This window comes from Cynoglossus semilaevis, unplaced genomic scaffold, assembly GCF_000523025.1.
Source record: "Cynoglossus semilaevis isolate Cse_v1.0 unplaced genomic scaffold, Cse_v1.0 scaffold1431, whole genome shotgun sequence".
In the NCBI taxonomy this organism is placed as follows: domain Eukaryota; kingdom Metazoa; phylum Chordata; class Actinopteri; order Pleuronectiformes; family Cynoglossidae; genus Cynoglossus; species Cynoglossus semilaevis.
The window spans coordinates 144,444-170,112 of NW_007585118.1; the positions used below are offsets into that span (position 1 = coordinate 144,444).

At 37.9% G+C, this 25,669-nt stretch overlaps 1 protein-coding gene across 1 annotated transcript in view; it reads left to right on the top strand.

Annotated features, from left to right (window-relative positions):
* Positions 1-25,669, top strand: part of ddb1 (damage-specific DNA binding protein 1) — a 33,052-nt gene that overhangs the window by 4,412 nt on the left and 2,971 nt on the right. The window contains 19 exon segments of the mRNA XM_008337308.2: positions 3,529-3,687; positions 3,985-4,068; positions 5,453-5,569; positions 7,251-7,353; positions 8,052-8,127; positions 8,211-8,319; positions 8,987-9,165; positions 9,886-10,049; positions 12,581-12,688; positions 15,241-15,448; positions 15,629-15,724; positions 16,244-16,355; positions 17,119-17,242; positions 18,301-18,465; positions 18,976-19,070; positions 20,055-20,225; positions 21,227-21,336; positions 22,011-22,180; positions 25,598-25,665. Of these exon segments, the coding sequence (XP_008335530.1) occupies positions 3,529-3,687; positions 3,985-4,068; positions 5,453-5,569; positions 7,251-7,353; positions 8,052-8,127; positions 8,211-8,319; positions 8,987-9,165; positions 9,886-10,049; positions 12,581-12,688; positions 15,241-15,448; positions 15,629-15,724; positions 16,244-16,355; positions 17,119-17,242; positions 18,301-18,465; positions 18,976-19,070; positions 20,055-20,225; positions 21,227-21,336; positions 22,011-22,180; positions 25,598-25,665 (2,418 nt within the window).

Here is a 25,669-nt window from a genome sequence, read left to right on the forward strand (position 1 = left end):
AGCACCAGGCAGCAGCTAATCAGGCATTAGACCAGTGGTTTCCAAAGTAGGAGGCAAACAAAATACAGATCAAAGCTGAATATTTGTCATATACACTCAGTGTCTGTCTCACTGCTGCAATCCTGTTTGGGAACCCTGCAGCGCAAATCAATTCTACAGCAGCCATGGACAAGGCATGCATGTCAGGGTTCTAATAATTCAGGGTTTATGGGTTGTTTTTTTTTTATTTTCTCTCAGGACATAGAACAACACTAATACACAAATATGATACATATACACACACATATGAAGAATAATACTTCAGTAAGTTAAAACATCTATTTATTTTATATGTGTTTTGTGTGTGATAAATACATCAATCTATATCATAAATTGTAATTTAAAAGTACAGAAGAGTTGAGCACTGTTACACTGCCACATCACAAGTGTGTGTCCTTGCAAGAGGTTTAATATTGAATAAAGAAAGGGGAAAGATCCAGCCATTATGGACTGTAATTCATACACACCTGCATCTCTCCTGTCAGCACACTGACTTATTTCACAGTTGTCTCACACACTGTTAAATGTCTGCTACAACGCTGGTCTCCACATCAGCATCAGCCACCGTTACTCATTAGATGTTTTCAGAGAGATGAAACGGGGCGTCTGCTGTGTGACTAATGGAGCCATCCATTGTAAATACAGCTGACGTTTTTATTCCTCAACTTTCTTTTATACGTAGACTCAGCATTCAGTAACAGTGCACCCTCTTGATAAAGACACAAAAGCATGACTTTGGATATATAACATCATTCAAACAGCTAATTGATTAATGTTCACTTTTATAGACAGAAGTGGAGAAAAACTGACTGTGCCATACACCATGTGTTTAAAAGCTGCTGCTTTTAAGTCTGCACAGTTTTTTTGGTACAGGTCAGATGGTAGTGGCTCAGAAAACTATTTTCACATACTCAGTACGTTTGGATAAGATAAGTAGGTTGCTGTCTATGTGAGAAAAGTGGTATCGATGTTTAAATGTATAAACACGTGTTAGGAGTCTTTTGTTTAAACTTTATAAATAATGTACATATGGCCTGAGGTAAAGATTATAATTCTACTGTCTTACAGCATTGCAGTGGTTTCTTATGATGTTTATCTATTAAACACATCATTTCCAAATTTCAAATTTGTGCACATTAATGCTCTCAATCTAGGTTAAGTGAATAATACAAGGGAACAAATTAAAGATCTTGACAACATAATAAATCTTGTTACATTATAAAGTCACTTGTAAAGAGTTACTCATTTTCCTATAATTATCAGATATTTGGGTTTTCTTTACTTAAACATTGCATTTCTTCAAAGTAACCATCTCTGTCTTTAACAACAAAGTTTTTTAATGCCATAAATTCATTCAAAGTTTTCTTAAGTTCATCAATGAAAGACAGCTGATTTGTAAGACGCAACTGACTGATTGATTGATCCAAATTGTACTACAGCAGTTCAATTGCAGAGAAGGGTAATTCCCTACTCTATCACCTGCAAAACAACAAGCTAAAGAAAATTTGGTTGGAAAGTTGTTTGTCTGCCAAAAACGTTTCTTAATCTACAGATCAAAACAACAGATGCAAGGCAAAGGGAAATAAGCATGTTTGAATTTCTTAGTCCAAAACACAGAGACTTTGTCCACCAACAAGCTAGTGAACTTAGTTTTTTATGTAAAACACAGCAGAAGAAAGGTTGACAACAATTATTAATATGACTTTTGTAATTATTTCTACAGAAAAATGGACTTTTCCTCTATCAGAGATAATGACATCAAGAGTCACTCCCTCAAAAGAGGAGAAGGGTATTGGCCCAGGTATATAAGGCCGAGTCTAAATAAAGTCACTAATTAAAATTTAGAGAGGAGGCCTGGCCTTTGAAGATATAAAACAATTACAGGATTTGGCCCTGCATCAGATCCAATCAGAAGTGCCTAATATTTTTGTCTCCAGCTTCTGCATTTAGTAAAGGCATGTAGTTTAACAGAAAGCAGAATAGTTGCAAAATAACTCTTATTAAGTTGTCATGTAATATTACTTTGTATATACTTATATGCTAGGTTTATAGTATATAAACTAGTATATATAGTACTAGTATATGTTCTAGGTTTCCTTATTTGCCACAGGGTTGCAAGTGGAGAAGAAAAACACAAACAAGTTTGCATACAGTAACAACCCAAAAAGTTGATAAATAGAACAGGGAGAATAAAAGTAAGAACATCCTTTATTAACATGTCATGGAGTAGAGGCAATTACATTAAAATATACACATATCAATTCTGCTATTAGGTATATTTTCCCTGTAATGGTTTGAATCCTCTCTATTTTTCTCTCCTTCTTTGGTTCTTTGTGACATTCAGCAAAGAGGATGTTGGGTTTCTTCCATATTTCTGACAGGACTGATGTGACAGCATCACATCATTTAGTGCTGATTAGATGATTGCTCACCCATGACGATGATCTAGTCCAGTGATTCCCAAACATTTTCTGCAGTGGTCCCTTTTTCTAGATAAGACTATTGACTACAAAACATTTCTGCTATTACTTCAAAGCTCCAGTGAACTATATTTTAAAACATATATTCAAGAAAAAAAAAATTACATACCACTGCAATGCTTCACACTGAGGCAAATATAAAGTATATACAAAAAAATTAGTATCTGTTTGCCTCGTTGTACCCAGCACTGTTCCTCCTCTCTTTGTAAGATCTCCTCACACCTAAAGCAGGGGTTACAACTGTATTGGTTAGAGGGCCCAGAATTTTCTTGACAAACACCTTGGGGGCCAGACATTCAAATAAAATGAAATAAAAATAACATTTTTTGTCATTAATATTTGATGTTTATCTTGGCCTGCGAGGCCAAATTCAGTTTATAATCTCTGCCCTATAGGTTGCCTCTTCCATACTCCAACAAGCTTTGGAGGCCTTTTAAGTCAGTAAACCGCTGCCATTTTGAGGAAGTAGTCTGCGATTGTTTAGCATTAAAGTGCTAAACAATTTTATTTGGTTGCTGCTGGAAAAAAAAATCAAAAACTCACCAGACCAAAGTATTATAAGTCATGCAACTGTAATGGGGAGTGATTCATTCACATTAGTCCCATTATACTTGTAATTAACCCTGATTTACTAGTGAGAAGTCTATACTTTCTAGGATTTATTTTCTCTCCATTGTACTAAGCTTTGCTATTCCCTCATTGATAATGTTTTCACATTTCTGGCCAGACATCATGCTGTCCTATTTAATGCATGCTTTTCTTGTCAGGAGAAATTTTTGAAGAGTCTGTAGTTTTAAGTTTTGCCTCAGGGAAAGTACTGCAAGTATATCCTCATAATGACAGATAACAGAGACAGAATACTGACGACAGGTCCCTGTGGCTGTATTTTAACATTTCCTACAGCGCTTAGATAAAGGGATGAGGTGGGCATATTTTTGACACTGGTTTTAATTTAAGAAGCTCTTTCACAGGCTATGTGCGATTTTTGCATGTGTTCCCTCTTTTTCAGCAAAGTACCATTGTCTGTCATAATCGGGTTGATCCCAATGGTTCCCGTTACCTGCTGGGGGACATGGAAGGACGCCTGTTCATGCTGTTGCTGGAGAAAGAGGAGCTCATGGACGGAACAGTGACGCTCAAAGACTTGCATGTGGAGCTGCTTGGAGAGGTCTGTTCTTCTTTTACCTTTGCTGGTCATTGATTTTTGTTTGGTGATGAAAAAAGTGATGGGTGGGTAGTCTCAGTTGATTTAAATTTTACAGCCCAACAAAAAAGTTATGTTCCCCTGATTTGTTTATTTGATCCCTTAATTTCTTTAAAGATGATTTAGACTTACCAGGGAAGAAGGTAAAATCCTTTGTTGATACTGTGTTGATATAAGAGAAGTCAGTCTGTTGTTGTACCTCTTGTGTGCATTGGGATCAAGTAGTAGCAACTGAGGCTCTCTGTGTCTCCCTGCTTATAGACATCTATTGCTGAATGCTTGACCTACTTGGACAACGGTGTGGTCTTTGTGGGCTCCAGACTGGGTGATTCACAGTTAGTGAAGGTAAGCATTCACCAAGGAGATGAGTATTTATGAGTTTACGGTCGGGCCGTTGATTAAGTGTAAATCTGTCATTCTGTGTTAATTTTTTGATCTGCTTAATCCTAACAAATCAATTCATGCATTTACTATGAAATATATACAAATATAAATAAAAATATACATACTTATATAATTAGATTTATGCAGTTATCAGACACCTTTATCCAAAGTGACTTACAAGTGGAGGATTAACAATCAAGCATGTGTTTCCTCTAGGAATCGGACCCAGGACTCTGATTTCTGCTGCTGAGGCAGATATGCTAACCGTTAGCCTGCCTCAGAAGCAGAGAGTCCTGGGTTGGAACCACCATATTCATTCAGATACATATATAATTGTTACATATATTTTTTTTTATGAATAAATATTTATATTTATATATGTATACAGTATGTGTAATATATGTATTAATTTAAATCTAGTCACTTTCTTCCTTTTTTATTTTTTAATAGTTAGTATTTGTAGATTTTTTTCTCATATCTGTGCTAGTTAGGTAACCTTCTAATGGGAGAATGAGCAGGATAAGAATCCAGATCCTGCTGATACCTGCCCTGCAAAATAATCAAAAACCAGATGGAGCCAAACAGTGCCAGACATGGTCACTCTGCAGAACTATCTCAGAAGGCCCCATTTCTATAAAATCAGTGTAGCAGAACTGATTGATTTTGTCCAAATCACATTCATCAGATTGCAAAAATGTACAGAACACATTTCCTTCTTGGTCAGGCTGGTCTACTGCAAGCTGGGTGTTTAACTCGAAGCTGAAGCCTCCACAAATGCATGCTTGGCGTTAAGATGGTATTTTGAGCTAAACATGCTTTGGTTAAAGGAAATTGTTTTCCTGCAATCTCTGCAAAAACCAACTTGTATATTGAGTGTATATAAGTAATAATGGGTAAATTATTGGATAATATGAATTTCACCAAATAATTAACAGGATTAACGCATTCATTTCGATAGCCATAGTTTACATATGTTCCATTTGTTTTTCACTGGACTTCTATCAGGGTTGGGCTCCTCCCAAAACTTGTTCAAAATGTTTGAGTTCATAACTTTGCCGTTACATGATGCACTGACGGTGCCTTGTTGTCTTTGTTCCTGAACAGTGCTGCTCCTGGTAGCACAGTATTGTCTTAATAATACATCAATATAGTAACTCTTTGTTCCCTGTGTCTGTGCAGGTATGGGGATTTGAGATTACTGAAAAAAATGGGCTGTATAAAAATTGTCAGATTCAATCACTGGCTTCAAGATGTCTGTAAAATTATATTTACCTGCTGGGGGAAAAGAGGTGGGTGGAAGTAGGACCTCATCATTATTCATGAGGTTTATGTTGTTTTTCCGCAGCTCAACGTAGACAGCAATGACCAGGGCTCCTACGTGGCAGTGATGGAAACGTTCACTAATCTGGGGCCGATTGTTGACATGTGTGTCGTAGACCTGGAGAGACAAGGCCAGGGCCAGGTAATGAAGTCTTACAGTATTTTCCTTAAAGAAACATTCACTACTGCTACTCAAAGTAAGTCATTTGGATTGTGAAAAAAAATGAATCTAATGATGTTACAACTCCACTCATTGAGCAGTGTTCCAAGTTGTAGAATAACAAATGCATGTAAATTTGCTGTGCTTTCTCTAAATGCACTCTGTGCATGCTACTTAAGTCGGCTCAGATCTTGTTGTTGCCAGTGACCTCTGTTCACCTGGCGTCTGCACCTGCTATCCCAGTTTTGTCATGGTCTAATTTAGTTGAATCTTGTTTTATCTGTGATCTTCAAAATGCAAGGCAGGTACATAAAGTCAGATACATTTCTCTGTTCTAGTTTAAAGGTGCACATTGTTGTACACATGATTCCCTCTCATCATGTACTGTATAATACGCTTTATCTAAGAGTAAAGCCTAACAACCTAACATGTCTGTGTGTTTTTGTGCATTCATGAACCTATGTGATTGATGTGTTTTATTGATATCAGAGGAATGTTTTCAAGGCGCTGCATGGTCTTGCACCTACCCTCTGTGGACAAATCTACAGTATATGTATTCTTAATGATTAAACAGGACTGGTGTGATGAGGTTTTTTAATATGTATTCTTACATGATTGGACAGGACTGGTGTGATGAGGTTTTTTAAGCCAGTGCCTTTACTCTGTTACTGCTAGTTGCTGCTGCAATGTCTTACTAGCAACTTTTCAAAAGTACACAGTGTTATCTTTCCACACTATTATATAAACCACAAGCTCATTATTTTTTGCATGATTTTAACACATTGCTTCAGAAATCCTTTTATTTGGGTAAACATTCAGTTGTATAGGAGCCGTGATGCAGCGAGGGGTGTAACACTGGCTTATGTAGAGAACTGGTACAGAGGGCTTTGTTGGCAGGCATGAGGACAGGCCTCAGGGAACTTGATGTGGTTCCAGAAATGGTATCGGTCCACTGTAGGAGCACTGAGCCGAAATCTGGGTACAGAGCATCAGTAATTGTCAACGGATACATGTGTCTTGTGAAATAATAGTTGCTTTCGTTAGTAAATAGTGTAAGTCGTACAGAACGTTTCACCTGAATGATGTTTGGATTCCTATCAAACCATTAGATGGCAGCAGATTTTATGGTTGAAGTATAAAAAGGTCTGACATCATCATCCATACTGCATAATGAGCCCTATTTACTACATAAATAACAAACAATACGTATGATTCTGCATTAGTCTGCAAATGAGTGTAAAAGAACATGCAGGTACCTGCTAAGGCCAGTGAATATATTTTAGATTTGGTTATTTTCTTTTATGGTGAAGTGAATGATTCTCATGGTCATAGTACAAATAGAAGTGTCCTGTCAGTGAGATGGGAAAAAATAAATTGACATACTCTGTTCATTTGATTTTAAGCATCCTAATTAATTTTTTGCTGTCTATTAAAATTATTCTTCAAAGAAATATTGTCATTCTGACAAAGACTTATACTGAGCATTTACCATAAACTGTCTATGCTTTTACTTCACCTAAGTAAGACCTACTGGCACCGTTGAAACTGAATGTGATGACTACAGCAATAACGCAAAACCCATTCCAGAAAACAGTTGTTCTTTTACCAAAGTAAAAAATTTTTTTTTTTCCCCTGGTTCGTGTCTCTGCGTGTCTGTTTCCAGCTAGTGACTTGCTCGGGTGCATTTAAGGAAGGCTCTCTGAGGATCATTCGCAATGGCATCGGGATTCATGAGCATGCCAGCATAGACCTGCCGGGAATCAAAGGTTGGTGTTCTTTTTGTTTTCCTCTGTCTTCTTCACTTCCTCCCTCTCTCTGTTTCTTCACCTCCTGCTCAAGTCCCAACTTTATCTGAAGCTTAATCCACTCCTGACTTGACAGCACAGCAGCACTTCAACCTTCACACTTGTCTTTACCACAGCTATTGTTTATAGAAGCTGGGCATGCAGGCATAGTTTGTTACCCTGTTAGTGCAGAGATATGAAAACAGTCTATTTGGCTAGAGCAAAAGAGTGGCAGCTATAGCAAACTGTTAAGGTAAAGCATATAAGGTTTCAGTGATTTCAGAAAAATCTTTTAATCCCAGAAAATTGGGTTCCTTCTGTCTCATGACAGGTTCTTTGACACCCAAATGAGACACACAGGGCAGTTTAGGTCTCCCTGCACTTGTTAGGCTTCAGTATTTTATTGACTAGTTCTGCCCTAAAGTCTCAGATGCTGCCTTTCTCACTTGGCCTCTTGATGAGAGGCAATTATTCAACCAATCAATGGCTCTGTGAGGGGGATCAGGACCCTGTTTGTCTTGAAACATGTTAACATTTGGCAGGTTTCACATTTTAAGAAATCCAATGGGATATTTGCTTGTTATTGCGTTAATTTCAACCTCCAGCATATGGGAAAAACCCCCGACATATCAAAATAAGAGAAAAATGTTCTCTTCAACACTATTTTATCTCACTTTAAGGTTTGTGGCCACTCCGCTCTGAGGCAGGCAGAGAGACAGACGATATGCTGGTCCTGTCCTTTGTGGGTCAAACACGGTGAGTGTTTTCTGTGCTGCTTGGCCGATTAAGTGCAGAGCCATGCTCTTATCTCATCTAAAGAGAACGCTTTTCCCCTCTAGTGTGTTGATGCTGAGTGGAGAGGAAGTGGAGGAGACTGAACTTCCTGGATTTGTGGACAACCAGCAAACATTTTACTGTGGCAATGTGGCACACCAGCAGCTCATTCAGGTTAGTATACACACACACACATACACATACTTAGTGTGGTGTCTTGTGTTTTTGAGAACTTGTTAATTTTTAGACTTGTTTAGTGTGCAAGGTGTCATCTTTGCAATTAAAATGCTGGACTCAACTGTGGCCTTCTTTTGTTTCAGAAGCTTTTCTCTGCCTAATAATTAAACATGATTAAAGGGTTACAAGGAAAAGAACCAAAAAAAAAAGTTAAATTCTTTAAGGCATTACAGACTTTACTGATTAAAAAAAAGCTTTGTTTACCTTGTTGCAAAACGAAACAGAACAATAATGCTAGCTATCAGCAGTTGTTTGTTGTCTTTGTGAACAAATCTACCGCTTGTCATTTTTATATCTATCCTAATAGAGTATACTTGGTCACGAAGACCATATGATATATAGAGTACATGAACAGGCAGAGTAGGTTTGGAAATCAATGCATTTATCAATTAACAGATTCTCTTTTTTTCATCTTAATGCATAGTTTTCAGACTTGCTTAAGTTTAAGGCTGTTTACAGAGTACAAAAATCTTTTTGTCACATTTTCTCAAACTCAGAAGTCACTCTGAGCAGCTTTATGTTAAGTCCAGGTGTGCATGGTATCTTCTCTGTCACTTCTGAGAAATTCAAAGCAGAATTTGAAAAAAAAACTGTGTGCCTTCAGATCACGTCTGGCTCTGTTCGCCTGGTGCTCCAGGACACCAAGGCATTAGTGAGTGAATGGAAGGAACCACAGGGCAGGAACATCAGTGTGGCTGCCTGCAACCACACTCAAGTGGTGCTCGCTGTTGGCCGTGTGCTCTACTACATACAGATCCTGGCAGGAGAGCTCAAACAAATCAGGTGCAGACGCTTGCAGCACACGTACACGCATCCTCAGAAGATTGATTAGCTGTCAGATCAATGATAATTTAAACCAGTATTCTGCTAAACCTCAAGGACTACTCGTTGCTTCTTAATCATTCTTTCCTTGACTGGTCAAGTAGATGGAAATAATTAACCTTTTTTCCCCTCTTTAAATGTTAGACAAGTGCAAGACAACACCAAAATATGTGCAATAGGTACATCTACATTTGAGCCACGGAACTTTTACTTTCTTCCTGAATCGAACTTTCAATCTTAGTATTTTCCTTGTCTGTTAAACATTTTAAAGTGAAGCATTAGATGTGTCTAACTCATGGTGTTGTTTAGCTTTACAGCTTTTTTTTATCACAACTGCACCAAAAAAGCCTTTAAATACTTATTTTTTAGGCCTTTTGATAGATGTGGTTACAAAATATAATAATATAAACCTGAAAATGAACTGTACTAAACCAGTGCTAAGTGAAGTCCAATTGTCCATTGGGATCTGAGTTTTGTGAGTCACAAATGACTGAAATATTAGAGATGTTTAGAATAAAATTCAAGAAAGTAGTTTAAGAAAATATAAATTTGTCTGTAACATTTTATCCATGCTTTCTTCAGCTCCCTCGGTACAATCTGTGCATCACAAGGTGCTGAGGTTTGATGATGTACTGGACAGTTTTGTGACAGATTTTTCCCACATCCCTATTCCCTCCTCAGCACCACTGAAATGGAGCATGAGGTTGCCTGTCTGGACATCACACCACTGGGGGAGGTTGGGACTGAGTCACCGCTCTGTGCCGTGGGACTCTGGACTGACATCTCAGCCCGTGTTCTCAAACTGCCCTGCTTCACAGCTCTGCACAAGGAAATGCTGGGTGGAGGTGAGAGGAGATTGAAGTAGTGATCAGTCACATGAGAAAAGCAAAGGCGTTGCTAACTTGTGGGGAGCAACATCCAACTGGGATAATGTCAGCCCAAGAAAAGTGTGTGGTTACACTCCAAAGAGCAAAAATATAGTGGGTGAAGTCTAGGAGTGGGAACTATTGTTTTTCTGCAGCTCTTGTCACTTTATAAGAGCTTGTGAGTCGACACCCATTGAGTTTGTTTATGTGTTTATTTCAGCTGAAAAGAGTGGTGCAATAAACATATATTATTGTGCTCTGACTAGCACTATAATAACCATAGCATAACAATAGTCATGGTGCTATGACTATTATTATTAGTCGTTGCAGACGTACAGTGATATTCTTTCTGTAACCGTTACTGTAGCCTGAATAATAAACAGTCTAAAGTGTCTGAACCCACTGGGCAGCGCTCAGTTTATCAATAAACAACAACTGAGGTTATTATAGCCCTGAAAGTTTCACACCTCATAATGTTAAAGTGCAAACCTTGGCGGCATCCTTTTGGTAATCTAAGTGTAATGTGTGATGCCAGGGATTTTCCTTGTCAGTGTACAGTCTGTTGCAAAGTGGATGAAATAATTATAGACAGTTATGACATCATCAATGTCATGTTTGTACAATGAGCATGACCTAACAGCAGCGTCATGTTATTCTTAAAACAAAACTGACCCCCTCTCTCTCTATTTTATTATCATTATTATTATTATTATTATTTGCATTATTAGTATTATTGGTTATTTATGAATATTCATTCTTAGTATTATTGGTTATTTATGAATATTGGTTGTGCAAACGTTAGTAGTAGTTTGGAGTGGACAACATGTACTTTCCCTTCACTCAGTGCTTATCACATTGTTGCAGGCCCCTCCCTTTTGGCATTTAAATTGTGCAAGGAGGAGTTTGGCAGTACAGAAATATATTAATGGATATATGAAAATGTCCTTCTTTCAAACCAACCATTGGAGGTGATGTGTGTTTCCTCCTCAGTGTCTGGAGGTCTGGGACATTAAAGCCTGATTCCCACTGGTCAATAACCCATTTAAACCCAGGTTTTAACATGTCTTTTGGTTCGTGGGAATATATTTAATCTTCTTCACTCTTCAGCCAGATGACTGTGAACAGCTCATAGGCTTTAATTGGCCTGGCTTTGGTGGGAAAACAAGACAGCTGCCCATGCTAATTTCTCTGTTATCTTACTCACTTCCAGCTGTACATTCTACCCTTTAACATATCATTAATAAGTATTGGGGCTGGGTCCTTACATTTGGATGAGAACAGTGATTTTTTTTTACTCAGTGGGTTCTGCTGGTCAAATCCCTACTTGATCAGATCAGGATTCCTAGAACCTGTACCTGATACCAGTAAATCCCTTGGAGAATATACAGTATTTCTTAGTTTTTGCCTTGATTCTATTGGATCCTCTCTCCCAGTTTGTGGGTCACAGTTCCCAGTGCTCACATTGGCACCACTGCCGCTTTTACTCCTTACATCTTCCTACTGCCATAGTATTTATTGATTTTTTGGTCATGTTTTATAAATATAATCCAAATAAAATCTTTCTGCCTTAATGGAGTAAATTAATTATTAAATTAAATTAATAGGCATATTAATCATTGTTTAACATATTTTTTTGCAGCATTTATTGAATTATATCCGGTTTCATTGATTTTATATAATAGAACTCATACACGTCTCCTGTTTATACGCAGTTTCTCTGTAAGCTCATGATTGCTGCGCCAGCATACACTGTGCTGTCAACCCATATAGATGTAATGTACCACCTTAATTCATATTTGAGTGTTAAAATATGCAGAAAGGGACTTGACTACCTTTTAATGGTTAAACTTATGAAAACGTCATCTATCGGCAGAGACAGAGTGAACTGGCACAGACAGGACTCTTACTTTCCAATTAGGGATACCGCCTCACTCTTCCCCACAGAGTAGTATTTTAGTTTTTTCATGTGCACTTGACAAGATTGACAGCTGCTCGGCTCTCAGACTGTGAAAACCTTAACAAGAAGAGTCTGACTGCAGAGTTTTTTTTCACAAGTTATCAACAGGAAACTTTCTAATTGAAAGCTGCTGCTTTTCCTTTTTTTGTTCTCAGAAAAACATTGTCAGTTTTATATTCTGAATAATTTACACTTGTATAAGAAAGTGTTAAATGGACACATTTTAACAGACGTACTGTGTGTCAGCAGTGGTACTATTTAATCAGAGCCTGTGTTTCAATGTAATGACCTGCGGTCAGAGAAACGCATGTTTAGGAAGCGGAGAAAACAAAGGACTGTTATTTACCCTGCAACTTGAGATGTGTGTTTTTTTTTCTAGAAAGTAACCAGTGGCAAATAAACCACATTGATTTTCTAACAGAAACTTTGCTGCAGATATTTATCACTTTGTTGTTCATCCATGAACCTGTGACTTGAGAGTAGGGGAAAAATTAATCACTCCAGGCTGTGTGTATGTGCGCGTGTGTGTGCATGTGCTTGTGTGTGTCCACAGAGATCATCCCCCGGTCAATTCTAATGACCACATTTGAAGGCAGCTACTATCTGCTCTGTGCCCTGGGAGATGGAGCGCTCTTCTACTTTGGCCTGGACCTGCAGACTGGTAGGTTCTTTTACACCTCCATTCCTTCACTGCTGAGTGCTGCTCAAACTTTTCAGAGCTTCCAGGCGAAGCAGCATTGTCTAAGAACATTTGTCACTACCGAAAAATTCAACTTCTGCTTCTCTGGATGTAACTGTGGGAGGGATGTTTTAAGATGTAACGTCTGCATGGACAGAATGTACACGCGGGTGGTAAAAAAATTGAATTTGAAATGTATTTTAGCAGAGAAATTGCTGTAGACAAAGGTATTGTGGTAACTGGCAAACTTTGTGTCGTGAATAGTGAAATCTTTTCTCAAAGCATTTTGTTGATAAAGAATGTACCTTTCTTGCATCTGTTATACAGATGTGTTTCTTACATATGTGTTAACACAAAACAAAGAGCTGTAAGCAAAATTATGTTTGAACAATAATGTTCATGTTGAACAAAAATCTAAAACAACCTAGAATCTGGTTATCCTCCTATCTGTTGTCATGACAGTGACTGGAAAAAGGTAAAAAAAAAAATTGGGTCAGAGACAAATCTACACTTGAAGAAAGAATGGTACAGTAGTTTTGGTGTAGAATTTTGGGTGGCAAAGACAAAGTGTTTTTGTCTCCCGCCGAGCTTCTGTGTCTTTGTATTTCTCTATTGAAAATAAGAACTTAAAAATGATTTACAAAATTCAGGATACACCTAATAAAGGAACACACCCTTTTTTCACACCCAGAAGAGCTGGGATTTGTATTAATTTATGATGTGACAACTTGTTTTCCTGAAACTGAAATTTTAATCTTGAAAAAAATCCCAAATCCCACCACTATTCGTTCTCTGATTTTTCAGACTGAAATAGTCTGAATTCCCTTAAATATGATTTCACGTAAACATGTGTGTACTTTGGAGCACACAGAGATCATGAATATTCACCAGGATGAAGACTTGGCTCTCCTAGAATTTCACTAATGCTAATGCCTTCTACATGCCCCATTAATGTTGACTGTCCAATAACTGCTGAAGCCTGTCATACTGGTCTGCTGGATCTGCTGTTTCTTGTCCTTCCCCCGTGACCTTGTTTGCTTGTAGTCTGCAATATGTTAACCAACATTAATGTTGATGTCAATGCTTCTTCCTTTTTTTTCACTTGTGTCTAGACCTTTTTTTGCTCCTGAGCTCAGGAGGACATGCTGTGGCCTTCACCACTACACAATTATATAAATACCTGCTGTTAACCTTTTTTAAAATATTTAAACCCAATTGCAATGACCCACTTTGATCTATGTTATGACCAGTTCATCACTGGCAGCAGATATAATAGTAATATGTCATACATCCTAACCCTAACCCTAACCCACCACTCATTACACTGCACATTAAATGACTTCCCACCACTCATTACACTGCACATTAAAGTAAATAAAACTGGAGAGGCAGATTCTGAAACAAGACTGGTTTAAACCTTGGAAAAAATCAGAAAACAAGTCCAGCTATGTGAGAGCCTTACATTATTTTTGTCGACCTAGAAGGAAATAAGTTAAATGATTGACCTAGTTAAAGAGAGTTTAAGAGACTTTAAGTTTACAATGGCTGACCTCAAATCGCCTTTCTTGTAAATGTAAAACAAATGAACAAACAATTCAAAATCCTTAAATGGTTAATTTACTGTGACACATTTCTGTGGATAAAAAACATTGGTTGTAACTCAACCTCTTATTAAGGACCGACACATTTACCTTAATAAAATGTTTTTTCTGTAATGACTACAGATGTAGTGCAGCCTTATCTATTCTTGCTGTTAGTGTAACATCCCCTGACAGAACGATTATTAAAGTCTTACAAATGAGAAGCTCAAACCTCAGTGCCTGTACAATGATTCAGCAGTTCATTGATTCTCCTAATAGTCAATGGTAAATGTTTGTACTTACATAGTGCCTCTTCTCCTGATGTATACTCAAATGCTTAGCGCAAAGTTTCTCTCATTCGCCTAGTGACAGAACAGCCTCCGGGAACAACTTGCGGTACCGTGTGTTGCCCAGAGACGTGCCTTATGAAATGAAACCCAGCCGCCATCACTCTGGACATGAAGACAACGGCTTTACCTTGAAGTAGAAAATCCCTTTTCAGGGTCAAGTTCTGTGTCGAGAAATGTGTTGATAAATCTCTTCAGAGGGTCTAGCAAAAACAAACTGATATAACTGTAATGGTACCTTTATGTTTTAGAGATAATATTAAGTTAACAACCAAAATCAGTTACCATTAGTGCAGGTCAACAAATTGTTGTGTGCAGTTCCAATACCATATGTTCAGCTTGAGTTTAATCTTATTTATTATTGCATTTAGAAAAAAGGTATTGACATTGGGTCAAAGTAGATGTTGTCATGGTTACGTATTTCAACACGTAACAAGTGATTGACGTGTCACCTAGAAGTGTCTCATTAGAAAATAACATATCCAGTGTGAAGTAAGCATTAAGATGATTTCTATTCAGGACTCTGGAGCTCACTGAATTGTTTGATTAGCATCACCTTTTGAAATGGTGTGAGATTTTCATTAACCTCTTGTGTTGTCTCTTTCAGGCGCTCTTAGCGAGCGGAAGAAGGTCACTCTTGGCACGCAGCCCACCGTACTGAGAACCTTCAGATCACTTTCCACTTCCAATGTCTTTGCCTGCTCCGACCGACCCACTGTCATCTATTCCTCCAACCATAAGCTGGTCTTTTCTAATGTCAACCTGAAGGAGGTCAACTACATGTGTCCTCTCAACTCTGAGGGCTATCCTGACAGGTCAGCAGCCCTCAGTGGGCTTCAATCCATATTCACATTCTGTTTGTTTCTAGGTCTTACAGGAAGCAGGTTACTGCTTAGTGTTGATGCAACTTATACAACATCTGTACTTTGGTTGTAGAAAAGTTATGTATTTCTCCACCAAACTAATGGGAATTGCCTCCCCCCCCTTCCTTACAGTCTGGCTCTGGCCAACAACAGCACTCTGACAATCGGTACAATTGATGAGATCCAGAAGCTCCACATCCGCACAGTTCCCCTCTTTGAGTCTCCCAGGTCAGTCCTCTGATTACTTATGCTAACTTCCATGTTTCTCGTTTTATTTTTTATTCTGATAAAAAAAAGGTTTTGTGCTGGCTCAAATGTTTCACTTAAAGAGTGTGACTCAGCATTGTAAAGGTAGTTGTTAAAAATGTGGCTGCAGTCTTTTAGATTTAACTAGCCTTGGAAGTGGAGTAACTCTGCACTGTTGCTTTTGGCCTTTTGCACTGAGGAATATGCTGTGAAAATGCAAACTCTGCCTAATAACTTTAAATATGCCAGATTTATGTTAAATAGGTGGTGCAGTTGGAACATGTTTTATTCCCTGCAATGTATCGTGTGAATCGCTTGTCTGTGTATCTGAAACACTGAAACACCTGAAGCAATCCTATTTTCAACTAAATAAAGTCTGTCTGTGGATGTGTTTGAAAACATTATGCCTCCTTAACTCCTAATGTTACCTTACCAGAATCAAAATTTATTTTTTTCCTTGATTCTTCTGTTTTTCCTGTTTCATCTGTGAACACCCACCAGGAGGATCTGCTACCAGGAGGTGTCCCAGTGTTTTGGAGTTCTGTCCAGCAGAGTGGAGATTCAGGATGTAAGCGGCACCACATCAGCTGTTCGTCCCAGTGCCAGCACTCAGGTATTGTTCCGTTTCAAATAATAAACCACAAAGGTTTTTTTTTCTGATCTGATCCACCTTAGAAATATAGAAGAGGGAGATAAATTACAGAAAGAACCTCAGGAGGGACAGTTATATATTAATTCCTGTTTAAGTTTTTTTATTATTCATTATTTTACTGTTAATCAAACTGCTGCCTTTACTTGTATATAGACCTTATTTCTTGGTGTTTATAGTGGAGCTATAAGAAGTACTATGAAGAGATGGTCAATCAAGTCTTTTTACTCTTTGTCCTAAATTAGTATTTTTCTATACCTTAAATCCATTGACATTTTAGTATGTTTTTTTTATTGTCCAACCTATAGAAGGTGTTATAAAGCCTCAGTTGCCAAAGACAGAACAGTGAGAGCAACGTTTAAGAGTGATGAACTTCTGAAGAACCAATCAAAAAGTCATTTCAGCCCGATTTGCAGTAACAGCATGTTGTGTGCCCACTTAGCTCAGCTCTACGGCTTCCCCGAAGGGACAGTTCTGTTTTAATATTTGTGTTTGCATTTACTGCTTCAGCAACTCTGCTTTGTAAAGACAAAAGTCGCCCACATGTGATCTCAATAAAAGATGTTTGCCTGGATTTAAATTCCACACAGCTGCTGCCACAGATGCTTCTTGCAGCACTGTTGAGCATGCACAGACGAAATGGAGGTTTGGAGCAGCCTTTTACCATTTATTTGTTTTCTTATTGTCTCTCCTTCTGCCCTGCTTTAAAAACTCCCTATGCTACCAGGCTCTCTCCACCAGCATCAGCTCTAGCAAGCTCTTCCCCAGCAGCACCTCCCCCCACGAGACCTCTTTTGGTGAAGAAGTGGAGGTTCACAGTTTGCTTGTCGTGGATCAGCACACCTTTGAAGGTGAGACTTCGAAGAAATATCAAGGACTTTTGATGATTGTCGGCGTTCTCCTGTATTCTGATTTGGTCCCTTCCTTTAACACAGCAGCTAAATTACTGTTAACTACTTATTCTGTTTTTATTACTTAACACAGTGCACCAAGCAGGTCTGTTTTTCTTTCCATTGTGTTTTGCAATGCAGATTTTGCTGCCGTAGCCTTGTTTAAAAAAAGGAAAAAGAATCCTGGGGTGGCCTGCATAAATTAGGGTTAGCTTTATGTTAATATTATGTAAATAAAGGTTTTGATCAGCTCATTGTGTTTCTGATAGCTGACTCAAGTTCATCAAAATAAAGTCAAATGTTTACATTTGGAAGCTGAATTATGTTGGTTTAATCAAATGTAAAGACATCAAACACCGCCACACTGGACTTTTAAAAATAAATTAATTCAGTGGAATTGGTGTGTTGGTTATAGCTCCACTCTGTCTAAAAACACTATCCTGTTAACTCATGCCCTATTATACTGACCTTGCTCTCTGCTACTGCCCAATGTTCAAAACCAGTCATGCAAAGTTTGTTTTAATGCAAAATTATTTCTGAATACAGTCAAGGTTGTCTATACACATGACGTACAAACATTTGCAACCTGGGATTTTTATGTATATTTGAGGTAAAACCTGAGTGTCGGTTTCTTCAGTCAAAAGTCCTTTTCAGTGTTGCGAGGTTGCAAAAGCTTTACACATAGAGCAACCAAATAGAGAAACACAAAGGATCAAACAATCAGTAAACAATTGATCTTCTTGCTGCAAACCTGAAGCACTAATCACTCTCCCACCAGGTGTTCAAAGTTTAATGACTTGTAAGAAACTGTGGAACAGTGATTTATCTCTGTATGACTAAGATGTTTACCTCAATAAATTCTCTTTCCATTAAAGCGCTATTTGTTCAATGTTTGTTTCTGAAGGTTAACTTTTAAAAGTCAGCCTCCATATCACCATCGTATGAGCCTTTGAAACTTAGTCACAGAAACAGGTACTTGTGCTACTTTGACACTAAGTTGTGTTCTGTGTCTCCATTAGTCCTTCATGCCCATCAGTTCCTGCCCAGTGAGTATGCCCTCAGCATGGTGTCCTGTCGTCTGGGAAAAGACCCTTCTGTGTACTTTATCGTTGGCACTGCCATGGTCTACCCAGAGGAGGCCGAGCCTAAGCAGGGACGCATTGTTGTCTTCCACTACACTGATGGTGAGCGACCAGGCCTTATGTTTCTACTAAAGACACAAAACTAAATTCACTTTTCTTGTGTTGTTCGTTCATATACCCACCTTGTTTTTTTGTTTCACTCTATTTGTCCTTCACCTAGTTTCATTTCCTCCTCTCCAAACTCTTTGTCCTCTTTTTTTCATTCATGGACACTTCCCTATCCTGCTCTTATTTCCTTTCTCACTTAATCATTTCCTTATCTCTCCAGACTTTTCTCCTCCTCACCTTCATTGAATTTCCCTCATTTGTCTTTAGATGACCTTCTATGGTTGCATTTATAGATTTTAATCTCTCTCTCTCTCTCTCTCTCTCTCTCTCTCTCTCTCTCTCTCACCCATTCAGTATCATTTTATCCTGAACTTTTACTTCCCACATCTATCATAAAGTGGGTTAAATGCATGGTAAGCTTAAGTTAAGTAGATGCTGGACAGGTGTGGCACTGATGGTTTTATTTGTATTTGTTATGACTGACACCTTGTTAATGACCTGCAGGTAAGCTGCAAACAGTGGCTGAGAAGGAAGTGAAGGGAGCTGTATATTCTATGGTGGAGTTCAATGGTAAACTGCTGGCCAGCATCAACAGTACAGTGAGTGGTGTTTATACTGGTTTATCTTACACTTCAAACGATCGCTTTCGATTTCACTATAACTTCATACCAAACATGTGAAACAGTTTGGTATGAAGTGTGAAAAAGTCTTTAAGTCCAACTATTATTCCAGGGCAGCCGGTGGGACAATGTTGAGGACTGAAGCCCTACTTGGAATTGACTGAAAACAAACACATTTCTATTAAAGGGAGAGAAGAGTGTTTCCTTTACATAAACTGTTTTAACATTTAAAACAAATTAATTTTTAACATGAAAAGAATACTATTGCTGTCATTACTGTACCATAATTTTCACCAAAATTAAGATAGTATACCATGTATTAATTTAGTATTGATTTTCTGAACCTCCACAAATCCCTTAAGGAGGAAAAGGCTGTCACTTTTTTAAGTAAGGTATGATAATAATTAAGTTGCCTTTTATGTATGTATTCATAGACATTTCATAGACACAGCTTTCCTACCACTGTTTCAATGGTGTCTTCCAAATATATTAAAGTTGAAAGCATTGGGCTCTTACCAGCTTGCAAGTATTTGCAAGAAATATATACTTAATATATATTTCTTGTAATACTTCCTATATTTCCTAAAACATTAGTAAAGTAAACACATTTGGTGCATGTCACAAAGCTGTGTTAGCACAAGTATCAAGTTGTGAACTTCAAAGGATTTGTGTAAAAATGGACTTTACGCAAAATGTTAATGTATCCAAATTTTATTAACATGACCGAGCTTGGTAAATGCCAGAGCAACACTCACTTACTCACGGACACTGATTTATTTTTTGTCAGACAGTGAATGTAATTGCCTGTAAACTGTTCACGTTTTGTCTGCTCTAACTCAGTGTTCATCACTTTAGCCACATGCTCACTGAGGCTTATCATTTCTACAGTAATATCCTTTATGATATGTGAGCTACTTCATTACATTTTTGCTGGAACTAATTGCCAGTCCTGATTGTTTTCAGGTGCGTTTGTACGAGTGGACAGCTGAGAAGGAGCTGAGAACAGAGTGCAACCACTACAACAACATCATGGCCCTTTATCTCAAAACCAAAGGAGATTTCATCCTGGTGGGAGACCTGATGAGATCTGTCTTGCTGCTGGCCTACAAACCTATGGAGGGTAACTTTGAAGAGGTGAGATGTGGAGAAAAAATAAAAACTCTTAAGCCTTCAAAGACCAACTGGTTTTTAGATGGCAGCACTAAATCTGAAGTAAAACAAAATTCTGCTCCTTTTGACCACAGTTGTTTTTTTTTAATTGTTTTTTAACCTGAGTTTGTATGTGTTAAACGTTATCCAGAGTTTTGAAATTCCTTCTCTTTTGCATCCGCGTCTGGCACATTCTGCATTTCCCACCTGTTTGATGAGCGTAAAATTGATTTTCTGAAGATGAAACGATGCTCACAATGCTGGGGTGTTCTTTTTTATGCAGTGTGGGGGAACAAAATGAACCAGAATCCTTCATTCAGCATGAAAATCCTCAAAATTTTAACCGTTGGAAATGTCATTGTCATATATTCTAAATGATTCTTCCTTGTAGTCTCTATTGTCAGTATGTTTAAATTCATACTGGATCAGGCTCATTCTGACTTATTCAGCATGGTAGTTTGTCTCAGCGGGACATCAGAGAATATCTTGGCTCTGTGTTTTAGTTTTTCAGCCCAAAGTTCTCAAGTTTTGGTTCTCCATTACACTTTCCACATGCAACTAAGTAAACGAACTAACCTAAAACTTATTATCGGTACCTGTGGAAAAGGAAAAGAAGAAAAACACCAGGTGTGATTCAGTGGGAAAAACTGATTAGAACTTAACAAAAATGTTATTAAGTTGTTGGATCCCATTCTACAGAGGAACAGAAGAGAGAAGGTTACAAACAGCAGGGATATTTTATAATGTGATTGCACAAATCCATGTATACAACATGTGTATATGGTGCTACAAGCCAGTTAGGATAAATTCAGATAAGCTAAATCAAATGTAATGGATACAGAGAGCTCTCCAAGCCCCCTGCAGAGGTGACTGTTATTATGACTATTATATTTTTAAAAATTAGTACAGAACTTATATGACTGTAAGATTAGGGTTGGAGTTAAAGATTCCAAAACTTTTCTAATCTTTGTTTTTTTTTTTCTCAGATTGCCCGTGACTTTAATCCCAATTGGATGAGTGCTGTTGAAATTCTGGACGATGACAACTTCCTGGGGGCAGAGAATGCCTTCAACCTTTTTGTCTGCCAGAAAGACAGGTGATGAGTCTCACAGTTTAAAAGTGATGTAGTTAAGGGGACATTTTTATATGTGCTCATTACATTTTAACATTTCTCATAATCACTGACATCCCCCGGGCTTTCCTTCCAGAGCAGAGAATATAACACTGGGTGATTAAAAGGCTAAGTTGACTCCCGTGGTATTTTTTAGAGCAGTGTCCTTGATACAAATATGGAACAACAGTGCAGTGTTAGCATCTGTGGTAAAAATTACGAGTTATTTCGCTGCTGTGCATTTAGCTGCTCTTCTGCTCTTTCTCATTTAACACCTTAAATATCGCACACACGTCAATTTCCAAAGAAAGATGTGGCCTAAAAGTGAGTGCATTACAATTATGCCATCACCTGTTACCCAAATAATACATCAGATTGGACCTCTAAATGCTTTGACCTTTACTTTTGCATTACATTTCTCTCCCTTTCCACACTATCTTTTCTTCTTCACTGCTGAAACCATTACCTCTCCATCATTCACTGACCTTTTGCAACTTCTAATATGTCTTGGCCCCTTGTTTTTCTTCTGTTAATCGACCACTCTTGCCCCAAACATTTTATTTTGTCTTCCATTTGACACTTTTTTCCCCTTTTATTTTCACACACTGACCTCCCCATGTTTGTAAACCTTCCCTTCATGCTTTTTCTCCATCCATCAGTGCTGCTACCACGGATGAGGAACGACAGCACCTGCAGGAGGTTGGGGTCTTCCACCTTGGGGAATTTGTCAATGTCTTCTGTCATGGCTCACTGGTGCTGCAAAACCTGGGTGAAAGCTCAACTCCCACCCAGGGCTCTGTGCTTTTTGGAACTGTTAATGGCATGATTGGTAGGTATATACACACACACACACACACACACAAACAGATATGTTATGGCCGTTTAACTTCTGAGCAATTGAATAGCATGCTTTTTTGTTTGTTTTTCATGGGTTTTGAAACATTTTATTTATTTCTGTTTACAAATTCACTCTCCTGGGGCCAAATTCAACATTTATTAGTCCTTCTTTTTGTGAGTTAGATGAGCAGTTTCATAATTTACCTTGCCACACTCACACATTCATCAAGTGTTGCTTGGAAAATGGGTAAATACTTAGTCTGACTCTTTCAAAAAGCTAACACATATCCTGGAACCTCAAAAAATCCATAATTAACATAGTGTATCTTATTTTTTACTCTATATTAAAAAAGAAAATGCAGGGATTTGCTTCCACATTTGTTTGACATGTGTAAATATGATCTCTAACATGCATGCATAAAACCTAGTTTTTTGTTTTTAATTGTTAACATGGATTTACTCAAAGCCTAAAATGTTGATGTTGAAAAGATGAAAAACTCAAAGGTGAAAATAGGAAAAGGAAGAAGGACATTCTCATTACCAAACTTAATGAACTATAAAGAGCAAAACATCTTGGTTCAGCTGCCAAGTTACTACTGAGGTGCTCTGAGCACGACATCGTCCCCACTCACTGCTCCCAGGTGCTTAAGCTGCCCCCTGCTCACTTTGGTGATGGGTTAAAAGCAGAGGTCACATTTGGTTGTGTGTAGTGATGTGCTGTGTCACAAGTAGTTCACTTTCACTTTGAAACAAACTCATAAGCAATCCACTGTACACCACAATTATGACAAATTTGGCTCTGGTCTTATATCTCTCTAGGTACTTGGAGTCTCATTTTTAAAATTATATGATATATAAATGTGTCTAGGTTAGGTTATAGGTTAAAAGTAAAGAGAGTCCACAGACATGGACACGGTTAAGAAAACCAATAAAGCTTAGAAGCTCTGTAGCGCTGTGGTCCTACATGGGAGTTAGATTCTATGTTGGAGGGATGACCTCTTGTTGCTCTGAACAAGGCTAAACCCTTTGCTGCCGTGATCAGACTTTGCGGCAGACTTTACCTTCCCAAAAAGTCATGACAGTGGAATTTAATAATCAGAAAAACAAAATTTCTGGGTCCAAATCAAAACTCAGTGTTTGCAATAATGGTTGTATGAAGAGTTGCAGAGTACTGGGTGGGTGTGTTTAAGTGTGACAATAAATGAACCTTTTCTTTATGTTTGATCTGACAACCAGTTTCACAGTTCACATCACCTGCTTGTATCAGGATCCACATACAGACACACAAAAACAGCAGTGATGATTTTCTGCATGAAATTACCTATCATCAGTTCCCAGCACTCTGCCAACCACTTAGCATCTCTTTTGTGGAGCAGTTTGCTTTTGTGTTGAACATCATTAGGTACCAGCTGGTTTGGACCACTTACAGGCTGAAGTTGGCCGCAGGTCCTGCTGTGAACACTATCAGGATAAGCAGTGGAAGATGAATGAACGACCTCGTTCAGGCGGCTGATTTTATTTTTTTCATGTGTTTTTTTCCATTGACACAACTATACAGTAAAATTAATTTCTAAAGTGTTAATGCACACATTACCTGTAAGATCTGGCCCAAAGTTGATACTGTTGAGTTGCTCAGTAGTTTGGTGAAGCTTATTTCATTGGACTCTTGAATTAATAAACCGCAGCTCTGTCCTATAGCTCAGTTCAGTGACTTTTCTGTCGATAGTTGTGTTTCACTTTGGGTAAAAAGACGTCCACAGAGACAACATGTTGAACTGTTCTCAGTTAAACTGATGTTTTTTGGTTCACTGCTGGATCAATCTGCATGTTTTAATCTACACCAATGTAATTATCATTTCAAGCCTTTTCAATAATCATCTCAGTTTAGTGAGTTGACCCAAAGAGTACATCCCTGTCAGTCATTCCCAAAAGAATTGTAATACGAAATAATAGGATTTAAACAGACAATATTATCAACACATTCTCTTTGATTCTTTTAAAATTATTTTGCAAGAGAAGTTAAAGAGGAAACAGAAAAGCGCCTGAGTACAGTGTACTCCCCTGATGTCATCTCTCCATAGCCCGTAAAGTAAAATGGGCAGCAGTGTACGATAAAGAAAAATGACCTCTCCCAGTCTTATCATTACAACAGACACTGATGTATGAGACTTGTTTGAGAAGCTACAGAGCCACATGATTATTGTATCTAAACAGAATCTTGTACTCACTTGATAAAGCCTTGTCACCAGTCCTACTGCTTTAAGAAATGCTCTACATCTGTTTAGTATTTTGTGTATATCACAAGGTGAAAATCTTTTATATCAGAATGCACCTTTCAAAGACAATATTTACAAAAACAATTTAGAATTTTATCTATTGACCAATTAAATATATCAAATTTTACTCATGCATTTGAGAGTAAGTTATTTATATTTCTCACTTTGGAGTAGAAGCGATTCTTGATTTCATGGCTACTTCGTTGCATTACCATGTCGTTACAGTAGCCCAGAGAAGATGCTTAATTGCACTATTTTTGAGTTCAAATGATGAGTAAAGGATAAAAGATGTCTTACGTCTGAGGGCTAGAATATTTTTAAAAAATCACTTATCAACACCATTGATACCTTCCCACTAGATATTGCAAAATTCTACACTATGTACTGCTTAAAAAACAAAGTTGTATTATGTCTCAAATACTAGGCAAAGAAATAGTGTTTGTCCTCAATTAATGGCTTATATTTAGAGCAATTACACAAAGAAGTGTTGTGTGTTTTTAATTACATAGTAAGCGTTAACAATAGAAAAAAATACAGAAAAGAATTTATGCACAAGTGTTTGAAAAAGAAAACCCCTCAAATTAAACCAATGATTTTGTAGAATTTCTTCCAGTAGTTCAGAGGCAGTTTGTCCTAAACTCCTTGTGCACTTTGGTACGCAGAGAAGCACAATCTGCATTACAATATGTTGTCTTTGTGGTGTCAAATCCTGTCCAAATTAATTGGACTGTTATGCTCTCACTGTCACAGGAGTTGAAATTTGGGCACAGGGGAGAGCAGACTGCCACCTCACAGCTCAGTGACTCCACAATTTACAGGAAAATAGCTGACTAAAATAAAATGTCTCCTTTAAAAGACCTTGAATAATTTAAGTATTCAAATTGTGCTACTTTTCTCCCTGCGTTGCCCCAATGTACAAACATGAAATTTTCATTAGGTGGATTACAGTCGCACTCGGTGATCTTTTCATTTATTTATTCCAGTGAGTTTTGTACAGGTTCCACTACAACAATGCAGTCTTAGGATTTAATTGTTTCCTTGCGTGTTACCCTCTGTTACCCTCTGTTACACTTAGGTTTAAAACCATCTCGATATCTTTTTGACTGAAATGTATGTTCTCTTGTGTCGATCAGGTCTGGTGACGTCCCTGTCTGAGGGCTGGTACAGCCTTCTCCTGGACCTGCAGAACCGTCTCAACAAGGTCA